The 16,805-nt window shown below is 39.5% G+C and overlaps 1 protein-coding gene across 1 annotated transcript in view; it reads right to left on the minus strand.

Moving 5' to 3' along the window:
- Positions 1–3,365: 3,365 nt before the first annotated feature.
- Positions 3,366–16,805, minus strand: part of ELOVL5 (ELOVL fatty acid elongase 5) — a 57,900-nt gene continuing 44,460 nt past the window's right edge. The window contains exons 4-8 of the mRNA XM_034436720.3: positions 15,467–15,544; positions 10,833–11,004; positions 8,875–8,999; positions 7,436–7,570; positions 3,366–6,060 (exon numbers count right to left, since the gene is read on the minus strand). Of these exons, the coding sequence (XP_034292611.1) occupies positions 5,929–6,060; positions 7,436–7,570; positions 8,875–8,999; positions 10,833–11,004; positions 15,467–15,544 (642 nt within the window). The 3' untranslated portion in view covers positions 3,366–5,928. The remainder of the gene's footprint in view (positions 6,061–7,435; positions 7,571–8,874; positions 9,000–10,832; positions 11,005–15,466; positions 15,545–16,805) is intronic.

The raw sequence follows: 16,805 nt of genomic DNA on the forward strand, positions 1-16,805 counted from the left end.
AGTTGGAAACTCCAGTAAGGAGCTGTTTTGAGATGTGGGACTTGCCCCAAAGGGGCATTTCATCAGATTGGATTCCCGGGAGGGAGTGGGCATTCCAGAGGAGCAAGAAACAACTCAGTCCAGATAATTTGTGTGACAGAAAGTGGGTGAAGACAGCCCCTTCCTAATAGTTCCCAGAGTACATGCTTCACTAGATAGTAGTTTGTTTCAGTTTGGCAAGATTCTGTCTATAGGTGGAGAACAATAAAGACACCTGATTGGAAGAATCACTGTGTGTCTTTCTTGGTTTTTGAAGCCTGACGAGAAAGCTCTTCACTAGGTTTGTCCAAGGACCCATAGAATCGCAGCCCTTATCAGGCAGGTTATGATTTTTAATTTTTTAAAAATATATATATATATTCTGCTATTATTATTTTTACAAATAACTCAAGGCAGCAAATATACTTAGTATTTCTTCCTCTCCCTATTTTGCTGACAACAAACCTGTGAGGTAAGTTGGGCTAAGAGAAAGTGATTAGTCCAAGTTCCCCTAGCTGGCTTTCATGGCTAAGGAGGGACCGGAACTCATGGTCTCCACTGCTTTTTGTCCAGAGGCATTTCTAATGGGCACGCTTTAAAACAAAAAAACAAAAAACATCAATCAAGATTGCTCATGAATCCATTTGATGGAATACAATAGTGCTGAATACCACAGTGGCCTCCTCCACCCCACTGAAACTCTCCTAAAAGCTTTAACAATAGACTAATGCGTCTTGTATCAATAAACAACAGCTGTGCATCTGGAGTATGCTGATTGAAATGTGCCCAGCAGGAAAATGGCCACGGATTTAAAGCTATCAATTATGGTTCCTCACCAAGTATACTCATCTTGAACAGCATTATCTTTGTGGGCCTATGTTCCGGACTTCATTTCCTCCTCAGAAATGAAACCTTTCCATAAGGTGAAATTAGTGACCTTCTAATAACAGAAACTATTGTCATTGCCACAACATGAATGATCAGCTCAAATTCATTCAACCTTCCAGTTGTGTGTTTTAACGCCAGCGTAATGTAGGAACTAAGAAAACCCAGTTATCTATTGGGAACATGCAAATATGATCCCTGGTGTGCCTGCTATTTTATGGAGACGACAGTCCTGTTAGAAGGCGTGTTCTTTGAAAGGATGCCACATCTTCAAACCCCCATTGAAATTTGATTAAAGACCCTTAGCTAGAACAGGGACCTTGACATTGTCCTTCAACAGTAAGCAGCAGTTCACATAACATGTTGGAGAAAACTGGCACGAGATGGCTAATGACACAAACATCAAATGTAATGTATGCAAATTTAATGCAAATTGCTGTTTACCTTTGTGAAAATGCATTTAATCTCCGAAAGATATGCAAAGCATCTATCCTTTGTGTAATCACACACAACGTCTGTGGATTCATCCACAAGTACATAAAGGGAACAAGGAAAAAGGAGATTCTGCCATATTCCAGATCTCCAAATGACAGCAAAGAAGGTAAAAGCCTCTGTAAAATCTTTGCTGCCATCTAATCCTGGAATTTTGGTCAGGGTTGATCACATCAGTGTTATTAATTTCTCATCCATTGCTTCAACAGGAAAGTTTAAATTTTTATTTAACATACTTTAGCAAAACATCAGCTGATCAGGTGGCAATTATCCGTTGTCGCGCTCACTTTGTTAGAAACCGTCCTGCCTCCTTCCCAATATCGTAAGATGCCTCATCATAAATTAATCCACCCCTTGCAGTATTGTGCAGGAACATTAATTGGTACATACCTTATCCATGATATGAGTAATGACCCAGCAGGTTTTCAGAAATAGACTTGAAATGATATAAATGCTGTTTCACTCTACAGATCCAATTGCCATAGAATGAAAGAAAGTGGCAATGATGAATTTGCAATCTGGCAAGGAAGTGAACAGGAACACTTGTATTTTCTCTCAATTGACCAGGCAAAGCAAAGGAATATCTGGAAGGGGAAAAGAACGCTCTAAAGGCGCGAAGGATTCTTCTGCCATCGCTAGCTAAACCAAGGGGAAGGGTTTCTGTCCTCTAGGGAAGATGTCACCTGGGGCATGAGGTCAGCTTGGGAAGGACTTCTTTTAAGACTACAAAGGAAGAGCCTCTCCACGTCTGTAAATGGAATTCCTGAGCAGTTTAGGAACAATGGGGTCCTTGATATTCTCTGAGCTTGATGGTTTTCTTGCAGGTGTGCCATTACCAAATTAGATAGCATCATCAGTATCAGCGAGCGCGGGTTTACTGCCTGTTTATATACAGTAGCTTGCCCTGCCAGCACTAATACTGATGATGTTACTTTATTTGGTAATTAAATAGCTACAAGAAAACAACCAAGCTGAGAGCACAGAGGATCCTCCAGTTCGACTCTTGAGCTACAAATATCCCCCTTCTATCAGTTTAGAAACAATTTCAATGGAAGGAAACAGTAATTATTTTAAAGTATGCATCTCCATTGAACAAGGTCCCCCTCTGCCCAGGAACACAGCCTCTCTCAGTGCCTACTCAGATGTAAACCTGACCAAGTGCTGTCGGACCTTCTCCAAGTTAAGTGGATATGGAATTGCAGCTTAAAGGGTAAAAAACAATGTGAGTTTTTTGTTTTTTACATTTTTATTAAAATACTTTAGTAAAACATCAGTTAAATATAGTGTAGGCAATTATCTGTCATTGTATTGAATGGTTAAAACTGTTCAGTGAGTTTTTTGGCATTATAAAATAGCTTGTCTTTTAAATATGAATCGGGAGGGAGGGAGGGAGAGGGAGAGGGAGGGAGGGAGAGGGAGGGAGAGGGAGAGAGAGGGGGGGCGCTAAATAAGACTCCTAACTTTTGCTTGAGGTCTGGATATCAATAGAGATCCCCCTGTTAGCTGCAGTTTACAAATCTCTTTGGCTTTGTACTTGACCCAGTTTCTGACTCAGATGACAACCCCCAGTGCAGAATCACTACTTCAAACCAGGACAAGGAGGCACGAGGCCTTTTCAATGCTTTTCCTCTGCCTGCATGTCATAATTGGAATGTTTTTATGAATGCCAGTGGGAACGTTCTTCTCTGTGCAAACAAACAGGGGAGCATGGGAAAAACACATGAAAAAAATTAAAATTGAGACATTTTTAAAATAATTTTGCTGCATGCTATTTAATTTTTCCTTTCAAAAGTTAAGTTGTGGCTTATGTATTCCTGGAATTACCAAAAAGGGAAAAAAATGTTCATCGGTAATTGGTGGTGTGTAAGACAGGAATATCTCATGTAAAAATACAAGTACTAAATAACAGATGAGTTACAACGCTGCATTGGGTCTATGAAAGTGTCAATATATTAAAACACAAACACAAGTATCAAGAATGATTTAATGATTAAACACAAAACATAACAATGCAGGTATTTCTGACAAGCTTAAGTTTTTTTTTTTAAATTTTTAGCACACACATATTTAGACAGCATATTTTGTTTGAATGGTAAAGCTGCTGTATGAAATATGTGAAAACTTTGTAAATCAATACCTAGAAACCAAGACATGTACATATAAGTTTTGAGAACATTAAACACGCACACACACACAGACACACTTAGAGGCACACACACAAAGTAAATCAGTGCTGTCTCATTCAGAAACAGGAGAGGGTGGGGGGGGGAAAGGGAGGGATTGACTGAAGAAGAAACAAATCGAATTTGCAAAGCTAATAAAGAGAACTAATAATTAGTCTCAAACATTAGCTGAGCAAGAACATGGTAAACTCATATCTGTATAAATATAAAATCATAAAACTCTGAATATATAAATTTGGACAGACAAGGACAGCGGGAATGGCTTGATACAAAGTACAGATTAGCATGTTAACAGATTAAAACGCCACCATTCTACACAGTATATTTCTTTACAGATACCTGCTTATCAACCAACACTGTATATATCTCTGTGTGGTTTGTGTGTGGGAGGGAACAGTTACAACAGAGATTTCAACAAGCATTTCCCAAACAAATGCCCGACGACACAAGGAACCAGAGAAGAAATGGACGAAAGGAAACAAACCTCATTTTGTTCCAAGAATTTGTCATATAACTATAGTCTGATATGAGCTAACGCAACACTCTGAAAAGGCAAAAACTGGAAAACATTTACTAGAGGCACATTTCTAAAGTCAATGAGTTGGATCCAGGAGTTGCTTTTATGAATGGAAGGTTTCCTATTTGCACTGGGACAGATCCCCTATTTTGCAGAAAAGTTTCCCTTAACAGATGTAGCCTTCTCTTCTCCACACTATTCATTCTCAAGTAAACTCTGGCTTCAATACTGCAGAGGAAGGAGGGGAGAGGGAAGCCAGGGTTCATCCCAAAGGTTTCTTAAAATTGCAATTACAACCAATTGGCAAAAACTAGGAAAAACAGGGCAAGGGCTAGATTTGCCCAGAAACAGATTTGAAGTGTGGTTGAAACAATGCTGTAGGTTCATGAGAATCTGTTGCTCAACATCTGCCATTTTCAGAGATCTGCTTCACAATTTAATCACGATCCCTTTCCTTGGCTCATCACGGTCCAACCTGAAGACTCAGTCTATGGTTTTTTTTCAAGCGAGGGAAAGACTCGGCGATGAAATGGGAAAAGAACCCGCTGGGCCTTCCTCAAGGGGAACGAGGCAGCTGGTTTCATCTCAGATGTCGCCAGTCGTTTTGAAAAGAAAGAGCAACAATTTTCAGGATGCAACACTGGGAACGTTTGGTGGGAGAAAGGTAGCAGGCTAGCCTCCCTAAGCATCCTGCAATGCTTAGAGAGAGTCAGCATCCCATTCTAGACACTGCCAAAGCAAACACGCAGTTTCCATGACTTATTAGAAGTTAATGGAGAGGGAAAAAAAATTACTTTTAAAAGGTGAACTGCTGCAGAATTGTTACAAGAAAAAGAACAAGTCCTGACCAAACTAAATGGCCGTATTTTTTTTTTTAGCACTGGTGTCATTTCAAACAGAGCATATATAGAAGGGTGAGCGCCTTTGAGCATGTCCGCTTTCACACGTCCTAGACAGCCCACGGCATCTCTTTTGATTTGTGAAAGGAATTAAACAACGTTGCACCTGGGCTGAAGGAGATGCACAGCATACTGCGTGTGTGAAGGATTTACAGGGGATTGCCCTACCTTTCTGAGTTACCACTTGTATGGTAGATAGACATTTTTATTTTCTAGACCTGAAGATAGCCATTTATGAAAAGGGTCAATTAAGGAGATCCTATCGCCGATTTGGAAATATAATCCCTCCACAGGAAATGAGGCTATTCGCTTGAACACGCGGGGAGACCCACATGTATACATGTATGTGAACTTTTCATTAATGACCCTGTGCTTCTGCAACATTTGGTATCCGTACCAGGGCATAAAATGCCATTTGAGAAGCTGCCCTCTTAGAATGAAACAGTTCCATACATTTCCAAACTGGTAATTAGATTTTAGGCCCTGCTTTTATTTTGATTTAAGGCATGTGTGTTTTAAACTACTGGAAAAAAACAAACAAACTGAATTTTGTCATACAAATTACAGTAACATGCACTATCTACAGTTAAAAATATGAGTCTGAATTACAGTTTTGGAATCGTGAATCCTAATTCAGCACCTATTATATCAACTAGTAAGGCAACAGCAGTGTCTGTCATACTACAATAATACTTCCTTCCACATTTTATGCTTCAGTCTATGATCATCCAGGATTATCAACGTCATCAACTTTAGCTTATGGATAGTTTCTAGGATGTTTTGCACTGGTTAAATCCTACATAAATCGACACTATTCTAGGCAGGAATAGTTACAGTAGCTGTCAAGAGTTATCAGTGCACAACACATATTGTGCTTACAATCATATTTTGTTGTTGTTGCCTGGGATATCAGAATAGTTTTTCAGTTTGGTCTTCAATCCTTCCTTTGTTTTATTTGCTTCACATTGTTCCCAAAAGAAGAAAAGCTATTTGTGTGCCCGTTCATAGCAGCTGCAGACCCATTCTGATATTCTTTCCTTCTGGAGGCTGCTTTTTTGTTGTAAGTCTTTAAAAAACAACAACACAAACACACAGAAAGACAGGTCAATAATAGCTTTTGCCACAGTACCAAAGAGAAGGGGGGGGGGGAGATCAGTTTTTTTTTAAAAAAAAATACATAAATACCTTCCTCTACTCAGACTGCCTTAAGGGGCGGAGTCTGATTTGTGATCAGAATTAAAGTTTGCTCAAACCACAGTGTCTCTTGCAACAATGAAAAATAAACTATAGCTTATTGTAAAAAGTGATCAGAACTTTCTCTTCATACAGCCTATGGGTAGGGGGATGCTCATGCAACTCTCCTAATTTCGGGGAGATCCAAAGGTGCTCCTCACTATATTCAATATGTTATCTCATCCTCCTAAATTTGGGACACAGAACCAGGACGAGTTGAAAACAACTTAAGATCCCCACCAAACTAACAACTGGGGGGGGGGGGAAGAGAAGAGACAAATTTATTTAGCTCACTGTATAATCTTTTAGAACAGGGGTGTTAAACTCAAGGCACAGGGGCCGGATCCAGCCCGCGGGGCTGCCCTGGAAACAGCAAAGGACAGGCCCATGGTGCCTCTGCCAGCAAAAACAGAGCTTGGGAGGCCCTCCCGAGCTCCTATTTCACTGGAAGAGGGTTGCAGGAGGCCGTCGCAGCCAAAAATGGAGCTTGGCAGCCAGTTTTTGCTGGCAGAGCGCTTGGGCCACCACGGGCGCCCCGACACGAGTGATGTTGAGCTGGCCACGCCCACCCTGGGCCCCTGAAGTCAAACACAATCCTGATGCGGCCCTCAATGAAATTGAGTTTGACATACCTTTTAGAACAAAATTTAGGTAATTCTATAGCAGGGGTCCCCAACTCCCAGGTCATGAGCCATTTGGAACCAGAAGGAGTGAGTGAGAGCACATGCGCATTCCTACTTGTGTGAGCAGCCGACGAGCACACATGCATTTGCATGGTGCCCACCCCTTGTGCAAATGGAGCTACGCTCACATGTGCTTGCCGACCGCTTGTGCGAAACCATCCGTTCTTCACACACACAACCCCCGCCAGTCCACAAAGCTGGAAAGGTTGGGGAGCTCTGTTCTATACTACCTTTTCAGATGCCTACTAGGACTGCAATGTTTCAGTTTTGAAGGCCAAAAAGTTTGAGTCTATGGGGGCACAAAAGTAGACCTGCCTATAAATTCTTAAAGCAACTGTGTTGTTTTCCAGAATGATCCTGAAACTGGGAGAAGACGTATTTGGCTTAAAGATCTATAGATAAATGCAGTCCTGATAGAATGAAATTCTCTCCCACATTAAAATCCAACTGTCCACAAATTGAAAAAACAGACTGGTGATGAACATCCCACACCCATTCTTCTGGAAAATACCTGACTTAACTTACCTGGACATAGAAATTTGTGAAAAGGATAATCAAGGAGATCATATAACCAATTTGGAAGTATAACCATCCCATAGGGAACCGACAAGGCCAAACGACCCCACAGCTTGTCTGGATGATTGTCAGAACAAATTGAATCTGTTGGGTAAGAGGAGAAAATGGTTATTTAAGGAAACAACACTGTTGTGGTAGCCAAGCAGAGCAGGAATCAATCAATCAATCAATCAATCAATCAATCAATCAATCAATCACTTCCTATGCTCTTCTTAAAATCTGCACCACAACTTCCAGTCATTCCATAAGGAAAATGGCACTCCATTCCAAAAAGTTCAGGCTAACTGGGAGACAGATACTTCTGATATTCAACCAAACTGAAGAGCTAGTGTGTAAAACACGAAGGGAGGTTACCGAAAAAATAAAAGTGACTGTTGTGCAAATAAGCAGTGCTTAAAGATATTTTGTCATGAGTCTCAAGGTATCGTTTCGAAATTGTTACAGGAAATGGAAAGGAGCTAAGCGACTGCCTTCAGGAGTGAGATTAGCATAGCAACAAGTTGGTTGGTCGTAATTCCTCCAAGAGGCCAGAAACAATGAACACACTGAAAGTGGCTCACTTGACAGTGCCCTCATCAAGATCCCTGTGTTTGTTGCAGTACAGGGAGTCCTTGATTTACAACCATTCATTCAGTGACTGTTCGAAGTTACAATGGCACTGAAAATTTTTTGACAATTACAATTATATGCTTTGCAGCATCCCCAATGGTCACGTGATCAGGATCAAAACACTTGTCAGCTGGCATGTATTTATGATGACTGCAATGTTGCCTGATTACCTTTTGCCACCTTCTGACAAGGAAAGTCACTGGGGGAGCCAGATTCACATTACAATTATGTTATTAACTTAAGTATAAGGATTCACTTAACAATGCCGAAGGAAAGGTCGTAAAATGCGCCAAAATTCGCTTAAAAGCTGTCTGACTTATCGGCAGGGAGTTTGGGCTCAATTGTGGTCGTAAGTCGAGGACTACCTGTATGTCAAGTGGAGCTCTTCAGTTGTACATGCCTTTGTTTGTATACTAAAGGGTGGGGCATAGACTGGAGCTTCTGCATCTGCTAAAAATTGCTGTGAAAATCAAATAGGGCAGTCTACTGAATTTTTCCTCTCCTGGACAAGTGTTCCTGGAGTTTTGCAGGTTACTATCAGGTCATACAATGAATTTGGGTGCATTCAGATTTAATACAATGTGCAAATACAGTCCGCAGCTAAGATTGAGGTTAAGGCAAACAGCTTTAACTACAATCAGAAACCAGGAATTTTAATTAGCATATAAGATCTGTGGCCATATGGGTTAAGATGTCATACAAACGGGTTCATCACAAAACGAACTTACTCATATTTGTTCAAAAAAAAAAAAAAAGCAACCACAGTCACTACAACTCACCAGCTGCCCCTGAGTGATGTATTTCTTCCACCAGAGATATGGACGCATAGATGGGATAGCAGACAGTCCATAGTAGGAATACATGAGGACATGAATAAAGCTGTTAAGAGTGGCACCAAAATATGCTGTAGGTTGTAAGGAGACAGGGGAAAATACAATGATGAAAGGGGTTGTCTTAAAAGTCGCTCTACGTCAATTATAAAATTAATATTTTACAAACCTTTAAAACTTAATCCAAGATTAGAATAGAATTAAATCTTGAAGCCACTAAAGAAAGGTAATTTAATGTCATATATGAACTGGTTGTAATTATAACTTGTTAATTATAAGAAGTTTCTCCTAAAGCTACTTAAGATTGTAGTTTCTAGGGAATGGCTACAAATTATAATAGAACACTGACTTTGTTTACAAACCATAATTCATCAACATTTATTACAATCAGCAGTCAATCTACATAACAATGGAGATAGAAGACACATCTATTTACATCATACTTTGCATCTATGCATCTATCAGAGGTGAATTTTGAATTCACAGTGACTATTTCCTCATCTCTCTCATTTGCTACCCTGGTGCAAACAGATGCAGTTATGTCATGCGAGTGCTGCATGCATCTGATGGAAGCCTCCACACTGCATGAACATCTAAACGATAGTGTGGTGTCATCTAAGTGTGACATCGAGGTACAGCTGCTACTGCACGGAAAAGCTCTTTGATAGCTTCTGCCTGGCGTTGTTTTTGATAGTCTGGATACCTACTTCCAATTGTAACTCAGAACATCTAAGCACAGTGCAAGTTGGCAGGGGACAAACCTCTGGCAAAATACAAAGCTAAACAAAGTAAGACAAAGAAGTAGCAAACAAGAACAAAAGGTTAACTATTGTGAAGGAGTTTAACCTTTATCGATTGGCCTCACCTTTGGTGACTGAGAATAAAAACAGTTTCACCAAATTAACTGCGGCTTCAATAATAATCACGATCAGCCTTATAAACAATTAGAAGTAAAAGCTTTTCAATCTAGTGAGTGAACAGAATACATATACAGGTAGTCCTTGATCTACAACCATTCATATAGTGACCGTTTGAAGTTACAATGGCACTGAAAAAAGTGACTTTATGACTGCTTTTTTTTTTTTTTACACTTATGACCATTGCAGCATCCCCATGGTTACATGAACAAAATTTGGACGCTGGACAACTGGCATGTATTTATGGTGGTTGCGGTGTCCTGGACTCATGTCATTACCTTTTCCGACCTTCTGACAAGCAAAGTCCTTCCCCAGTCTGACTGCCTTCCCTTCCTTCGGAGAAAGCCAGATTCACTTAACCATGTTACTAACTTAATAGCTGCAGTGATTCACTAAACAACTCTGGCAAGAAAGGAGGTAAAATGAGGCAAAATTCATAGCTTAGCAATGGACATTTTGGCCTCAATTCTGGTCATAGGTTGAGGACTACCTGTACACATATTACCATATTTTTTGGAGTATTAAGACATACTTTTTTCCCTCCTAAAAGAGGCTGAAAATTTGGGTGCATCTTATACTCCAAATGTAGCTTTTTCGAAGCTTTTTTCAGCCCTAACGAGGCACTAGCAAGTGAAGCGATCTCCGTGGTTTGCCTGCTTTTCTCATTTTCTCTCTCCAAAGATCAGTTGTGATTTAGAAGCTGTTTTTTATCCCCAAGCAAGGGATAAAAAAAAACAAGCAAACTAATGTGCTGAAGCTGACCAGACTAAGGACGCTATCCAGATAAATACCTAGTAGGCAGATTTTCCCCACTATTTTCCTCCCCAAAAACTAAGCTGCATCTTACACTCCGGTTTGTCTTATACTCAGAAAAATACGGTATCTTTTCTTTTAAAATGAAACTCTTCTAGAATCATACATGTCTATTATGTATATACAGTATCATACACACACAGTCAATTTCCCATCCTGAGTCACAAGAATACTTACAGTGGCCACAAGGCACCCAGTTCATAACAAACCACCAAATATTCAACATAGTTGTATGGTGGTACACATGAAGAATGGTGATTTGGTGGTTATTTTTCCGTAATATAAAGAAGAAAGTATCCATAAATTCGATGAACTTTGAGAAGTAATACCACCAGAGGACCCGTATAATCTGGGAAGAGGAGAAATAGTTCAGATCTTTGATCCACAAATACATGTAAAATAAAACTTTGGGGCATATTCTCTGCCTCAAAGACAATCTTAGTTGGACAAGATCCTAGTGGATCAGTGTTCCTTCTGAGCCATTGTCTTTTACATCAGTGTTTCTAACCTTGGCAACTTGAAGATTGGTGGGCTTCAACATCCAGAATTCCCCAGTCAGCAACACTGACTGGGGAATTCTAGTGGTTGAAGTCCACCGATCTTCAAGTTGCCAAGGTTAGAAGCACTGTGCCACGCAGCCTCATTCAGTAGTGTTCTGGGCTTCCAAACACAGGAGCATTTCACAGCCAGGTGTTCAATCTTACACCGAAAGCTGTTCAAAGGAAAGAGAGAGGTGGCTCTACTGTGTAGTCCAAACACTTTGGGCACGTTTGAAGTAGCTACCTGATTATAGGTATAAAACCGAAGCTGTGACTAAAGCAAAAGACACTGTAATTTTATGCTGATTAAACTGTAGCTCAGGTGCATCAAAACTCACAAGGGAAATGTTTAATCCTCACATTGCTACAGAGATCCCTGAACAATCTGAGCAAACATGAGTTAAGGCTATTGTATTCCCTAAGCTTTTGCCAGGTTGGAGAGACTGAGATCCAGAGGAAGGTTGATTATGAAGGGAGATAACTAGTTTTTGAGCAAGCTACAGGCAAGCATATTTATGAAATAGCAAGCTAGCCTGTTTCGGTAGCCCATGTCGAAATCTGACTCAATTAAAACTAAGTTACAGGACAAAGAATCATTAGGCTGAAAAATTTGCAAACAAATGCCAGAATTAGGTGAGAAGATTGTCCCTCTTCCAACAATACGATAGGTATCTGAGGGAAGGGGGTCTTTTTGGCTGAAACCCCAAAATAAAGAATGCAGTACAAGCTTTTAGGAAAATTAAGATAAATATATTCTGTGGGCTATCAAATCTATCACTACATAAGAGGCACTTGATGTAACTTTAAGTAGAGAATTAACCATTAGCTCTCTTCATTTTAAGGTTTCAGATTTTTTTTTAAAAAAAAACATTCCCTGACCGCCACTCCTCTCAAGATTGCACAATCTTCTTTTCCCCACTTAAGACAAGCATTTCAACACCTGGTAATGAAAAGAAAGAAATGGATGGGATTGAGTCTCAAACAACTGGAGAGTCTCAGATTAAGAGGTCAACTGTACACCATTTACAGAGTCTTGAAAAGCTTTTTACATGCAATTCCCCAAGAGCCACAAGTGATAAGATTATTGTAATTGGTTACCTATGAGTTCCAAAACTATTCAGTCACAAAATTGTCTTTTGAACATTACAACTCTCAGTAATATAGTTGTAACATTTGACATATTCCCCTTGTATGATACAGTACTCTGTTTGGAAGAAAGGCAGGATAAAGATGTTAAATTCAAATGGAATTATCTGAATCAGATAATTTCTAGTGAATATTTTAACTTGGGAAGAAGATCTGAGCTGGTACTTCCTTGCTAAGTGTGACACGAAAAAACAAGGATGAGACAACCTGGCTCCTTTACTGACACCAAGTGCATAATAGAAATGGGGAGGACAGACAAATTATAGGATCCTAAATCGTTTTGGGTCTACAAGATTCGGATTGCAAATCAATCTAAAAATTCCTAAACGGCATTTTTGCAAATTTTAAAAAAGGATAATGATACTGAAATTTCAATATCTGCTGAAATGATATGACGTTGATCAGATTACAACTGGGAAAGCACACATTTGAATATTGCACAGATGGCTTATATCCAAGTTCCAACTTAGCCTGTTTTGATGTGCTCATTTTAAAATGAAGTTAAAAAAAATAGCAGTACTCAGTGATTATCTACAGCCTCCGAAGAACCATTAGGAGCATATCAATGATTCTTCTAAATGCCATATCAGATTAAAGGAGGCTTTAAAACCTCACAAAATAAAGGGTAAACATTTCAAATAGATGAGCTTGGTCTATTGATTCCTGGAATCGCTATTGAAATTGAAAGTCTAAAAATGTATTTTATTACAATTATTTTTAGTCTGACTTTTAGAATAGAGCCCTGTCAAGGAGACACGTAGAAAAAATGATAACACTAATGATAGCAATTACAAGCGAGAAAGCAGCCTCAAAATACAGTTTAAGAAAAATTCAGGAATAAATGGAAAAGCAAAAAACAAGTTTGAACTTTAGAATAGAATGGATTCAGGGGTGAGGATTGGATGGAATGCATGAGCTCCCAATGGAAGTTCATCAGTCCTCAAGAAAAATTCAGCAAGGGTTGCTCAAACTTTCTGACCTATCTCTTCATCCTTAAAAAAAACCTTACATATACGGAAGACTGTCTTCTTTCAAGATATTAATCCACAAAACAGATAAATCAGAAGTGGAAATCAGAAGTGCATATTCCAAAGGAGAGCAAGAAAGGGGTTAAAAGCATTTTTCCTAAAGCAAATCATCTCAACAACACTTTGAACAGTGGTGAAATGTAAAATTAAAAATACCGGTTCTGTGGGCGTGGCTTGGTGGGTGGGTGGGGTAATGTGACTGGGTGGGTGTGGCCAACTTTTTTTAAAGCATTTTTTTACAACCTATTTGGGCGAATAGGTTGTAAAAAATGCTTTTAAAAGATAAAAAAAAGGCTCTGACAATCACAGCTGTGGTGCGCGATTGTCAGAACCTTTTTTTTTAACTTTTAAAAGCATTTTTTTACAACCTGTTCGGCTGAATAGGTTGTAACAAAAATTATTTTAAAAGTAAAAAAAAAAAAAGGCTCTGACGATCACAGCTGTGCCTCGCAATCGTCAGAGCCTTTTTTTTTAGCTTTTAAAAGCCGGAAGTAACGACACCCGGGTGGGTGGGCGGAGCCTCGTACCACCATCACTAGATTCTCTGAACCACCTGTCACAATCGCTACCGGATCACCCCATCCGGTCCGAATAAGGAGCATTTCACCCCTGACCTTGGAGATCTTAATTAGGATGTATTCCCCATTTCTGCAATGCAGCCAAACTGTTATGAACTCCCTAATTTGGGGGAGGGGGAGAGATTGGGGTTAGGGTTGGGGATTATCTAATTTTATCAGATTAGATAATGAGCATACACTAGAGATTTTTTTGCACCATTTCCTTAAGATGAGTATGAGATATTTAACTCCCTGCCACTAGTTCCAAGTATTGTTCCATTTGAAGTGTTACATGCAAATACCTGTGTTTTATCAGAAGTGCATCATGAAACACAAGGGCTGAAAACGAAGGAATAACACTTGAATTTCTAATGCACTCCTGCAGGTTTTCATGGATGATATTATGTTCAGGCAGTATATTGTGAACCAAGGCAAATTTTAAATAGGGACATCACATTTTAAAAAGGATTATTTGTTTAACTGCAGATTTACTGGTACTTAAGAGTTGTTGTTTAAGAGAGTTTTCTTTGTAACCAAAATTTTTTCTGGCTATTCCAGAAACATTCCACATTCAATTTCTTGTAGACAAAATAATTGGTTCCAATAATTGTGTTTCTGCTCTGAACATTTTTGAAGGTGAAGCATTTATTAAGAGTTGTATCAGGAAGGCCCAGGTTCCATTCTTCACCGAGTCTTAAAACACTGAATAACCTATCAAGCCCTTCCATCTAAATCAGACTCATAATAGTTGTTAGCAAACTGCGGTGCTTAAAGCCATTGACTTATTGTAAATATTATTATTTACTACTACTATTAAAATTTCACTTCAATAGTAAAATTGTGCTTCAGAACAACTTACACGGTATATTTTTGAATAGAAAAGCTAATAAATTAAAGAAATCAGTAGATTTAGAGTGTAGTACCACCCAGGTCATATTGCTTTTTAAGCAGCCAGTTCTGACTTTTTTCCCGTTAATTTATAAGCAAACCAAGCAAGGGTTTTTTTTTTTTTTTTGCCAGACTACTTTACCTACTTCTCCAACATCAATAAGCCAAGACATATTTGTAAATCTTTCCCATGCAAGAGCCACACACATCCACAATCCCAATTGAAGGAAGAGAAATTAAGTTATCGTTCAAGGCCTATTACGGGCTACATTACTGCTAAGTCCTCGATAGCTTGAACAATGAAAAAAAGAAATCTACATACACCTTCTGCAAACGTTCGTCTTCCAACTCTTATGATAGGTCTTTATTTAGAGATGTTTGCACAAGCATTGCTTCCTTTTGCAAAGCATTAGCAGGCAACAGACATTAAAGGCTCAGTTGCCTTTTTCGACCGATGATTTCCAGATAAAGTAAACTTCAACTCTACTAGCTGGAATTGGAGGAGGAGTGGATTCTCAGCACATTTGGAAAACACCAGGTTGGGAAAGGGCAGAGCGAGAAGAGTGTCCTTCCAAAACAAGCACGCTCACACCTGTAGGATCTATCTTCTTCAAGAGGTAAAGTAAAGCAGCAGAGTCATCTTAGAACATTACCTTCATATCGGCTTCACCTCCACTGTGCGTATCCTGACAGAAGAAATTGTATCCTCCTTCCCATACTCCTGTCACCAGCTAGAGCAAAATAAACATTTAGTCAGTAGTCAGTAGCGGACCTCTATAGTGCTTACAAGTGATGCCATCAAATCATGAAAAAAATCCAAATCATATCCAAGTCAACCCAGAAAAAGAAGGACTGCGGGGGTAGGCCTACCCCTGAGGTCTGCAACCAGAGCCTGTTTCCCTCAAAAAAGAAAACACCAGGAGCCACAAAACACTTCCCGTACCTGACTATTTCTTGAGCGGCCACAAAACTAGCATATGTAGTTGAATTAAACATTCTGAAACTTTTCTTTTCTTGGATTTATCCATGGTTGGCCTACCAGGGGTTGAAAAGCTCAATAAATTGCATGCCGGCAGGTGTCGCACATTGGCAGTTGTGACACATATTTTGAATGACAGGGAGCCGCAGCAGAGGGGTGAAAGAGCCACATGCAGCTCCAGAGCTGCAGATTGCTGACCCCTGACCTACCCCATGCAGGTAGTCCTCGACTTGCAACAGTTTGCTTGGTGACCACTCTAAGTTACAACAGCAATGAGAAAAGTGACTTATGACTGTTTTTTACACAACCGTTGCAACATCCCCGTGGGTCATATAATTAAATTACAGATGCTTGGCAATTGACTCATATTTATGATGGGGTCATGTGATCACCTTTTGTGACCTTCTGATGGGGTACCGATTCACTTAACAACCATGTTACGAACTAAACAACTGCAGTGATTCACTGAACAACTGCGGCAAGAAAGGTCGTAAAACGGGGCAAAATTCACAACAAATGTTTTGCTTAGCAACATAAATTTTGGGCTTAATTGTGATCATAAGTTGAGGACTATCTGTAAAGCAGGGAGATTCACCCTTTCTCTATCTTTTCGTCACATCTTCTTGTTCTCTTTCCCTCTGAAGAGCAGTCGGAGGAAGGACAAATAATCCTTGCAAAGTCTGAACTGGTGCTCACAAAAACCTTCTGATATTACATGGAGGAAGGCTTGGCTGGAGGGCCAAAGGCAATCCCCACTCAAAGTGTTTTTAATATAAGTGGAAATTAAATAGGCTTTAGGATATTGCAATTACTTAACATTAAAATATTCCATTTCTTATACATGAGTCTTTTATGCTTCAGATGCCTATGCCAAACAGGTTCTGATGGTTTCAAAATGTAGAAGATTGATTTACACACACACAAAAAAAAGAGGACTAGGAACGTACCACAATTAATTCTTACCTTTTCAAACACACAATTTGGTATGTTAATGTGATACAGATTTCTCTTAG

This window comes from Pantherophis guttatus, chromosome 1 (assembly GCF_059756535.1).
Source record: "Pantherophis guttatus breed Tessera chromosome 1, ASM5975653v1, whole genome shotgun sequence".
Taxonomy (NCBI): domain Eukaryota; kingdom Metazoa; phylum Chordata; class Lepidosauria; order Squamata; family Colubridae; genus Pantherophis; species Pantherophis guttatus.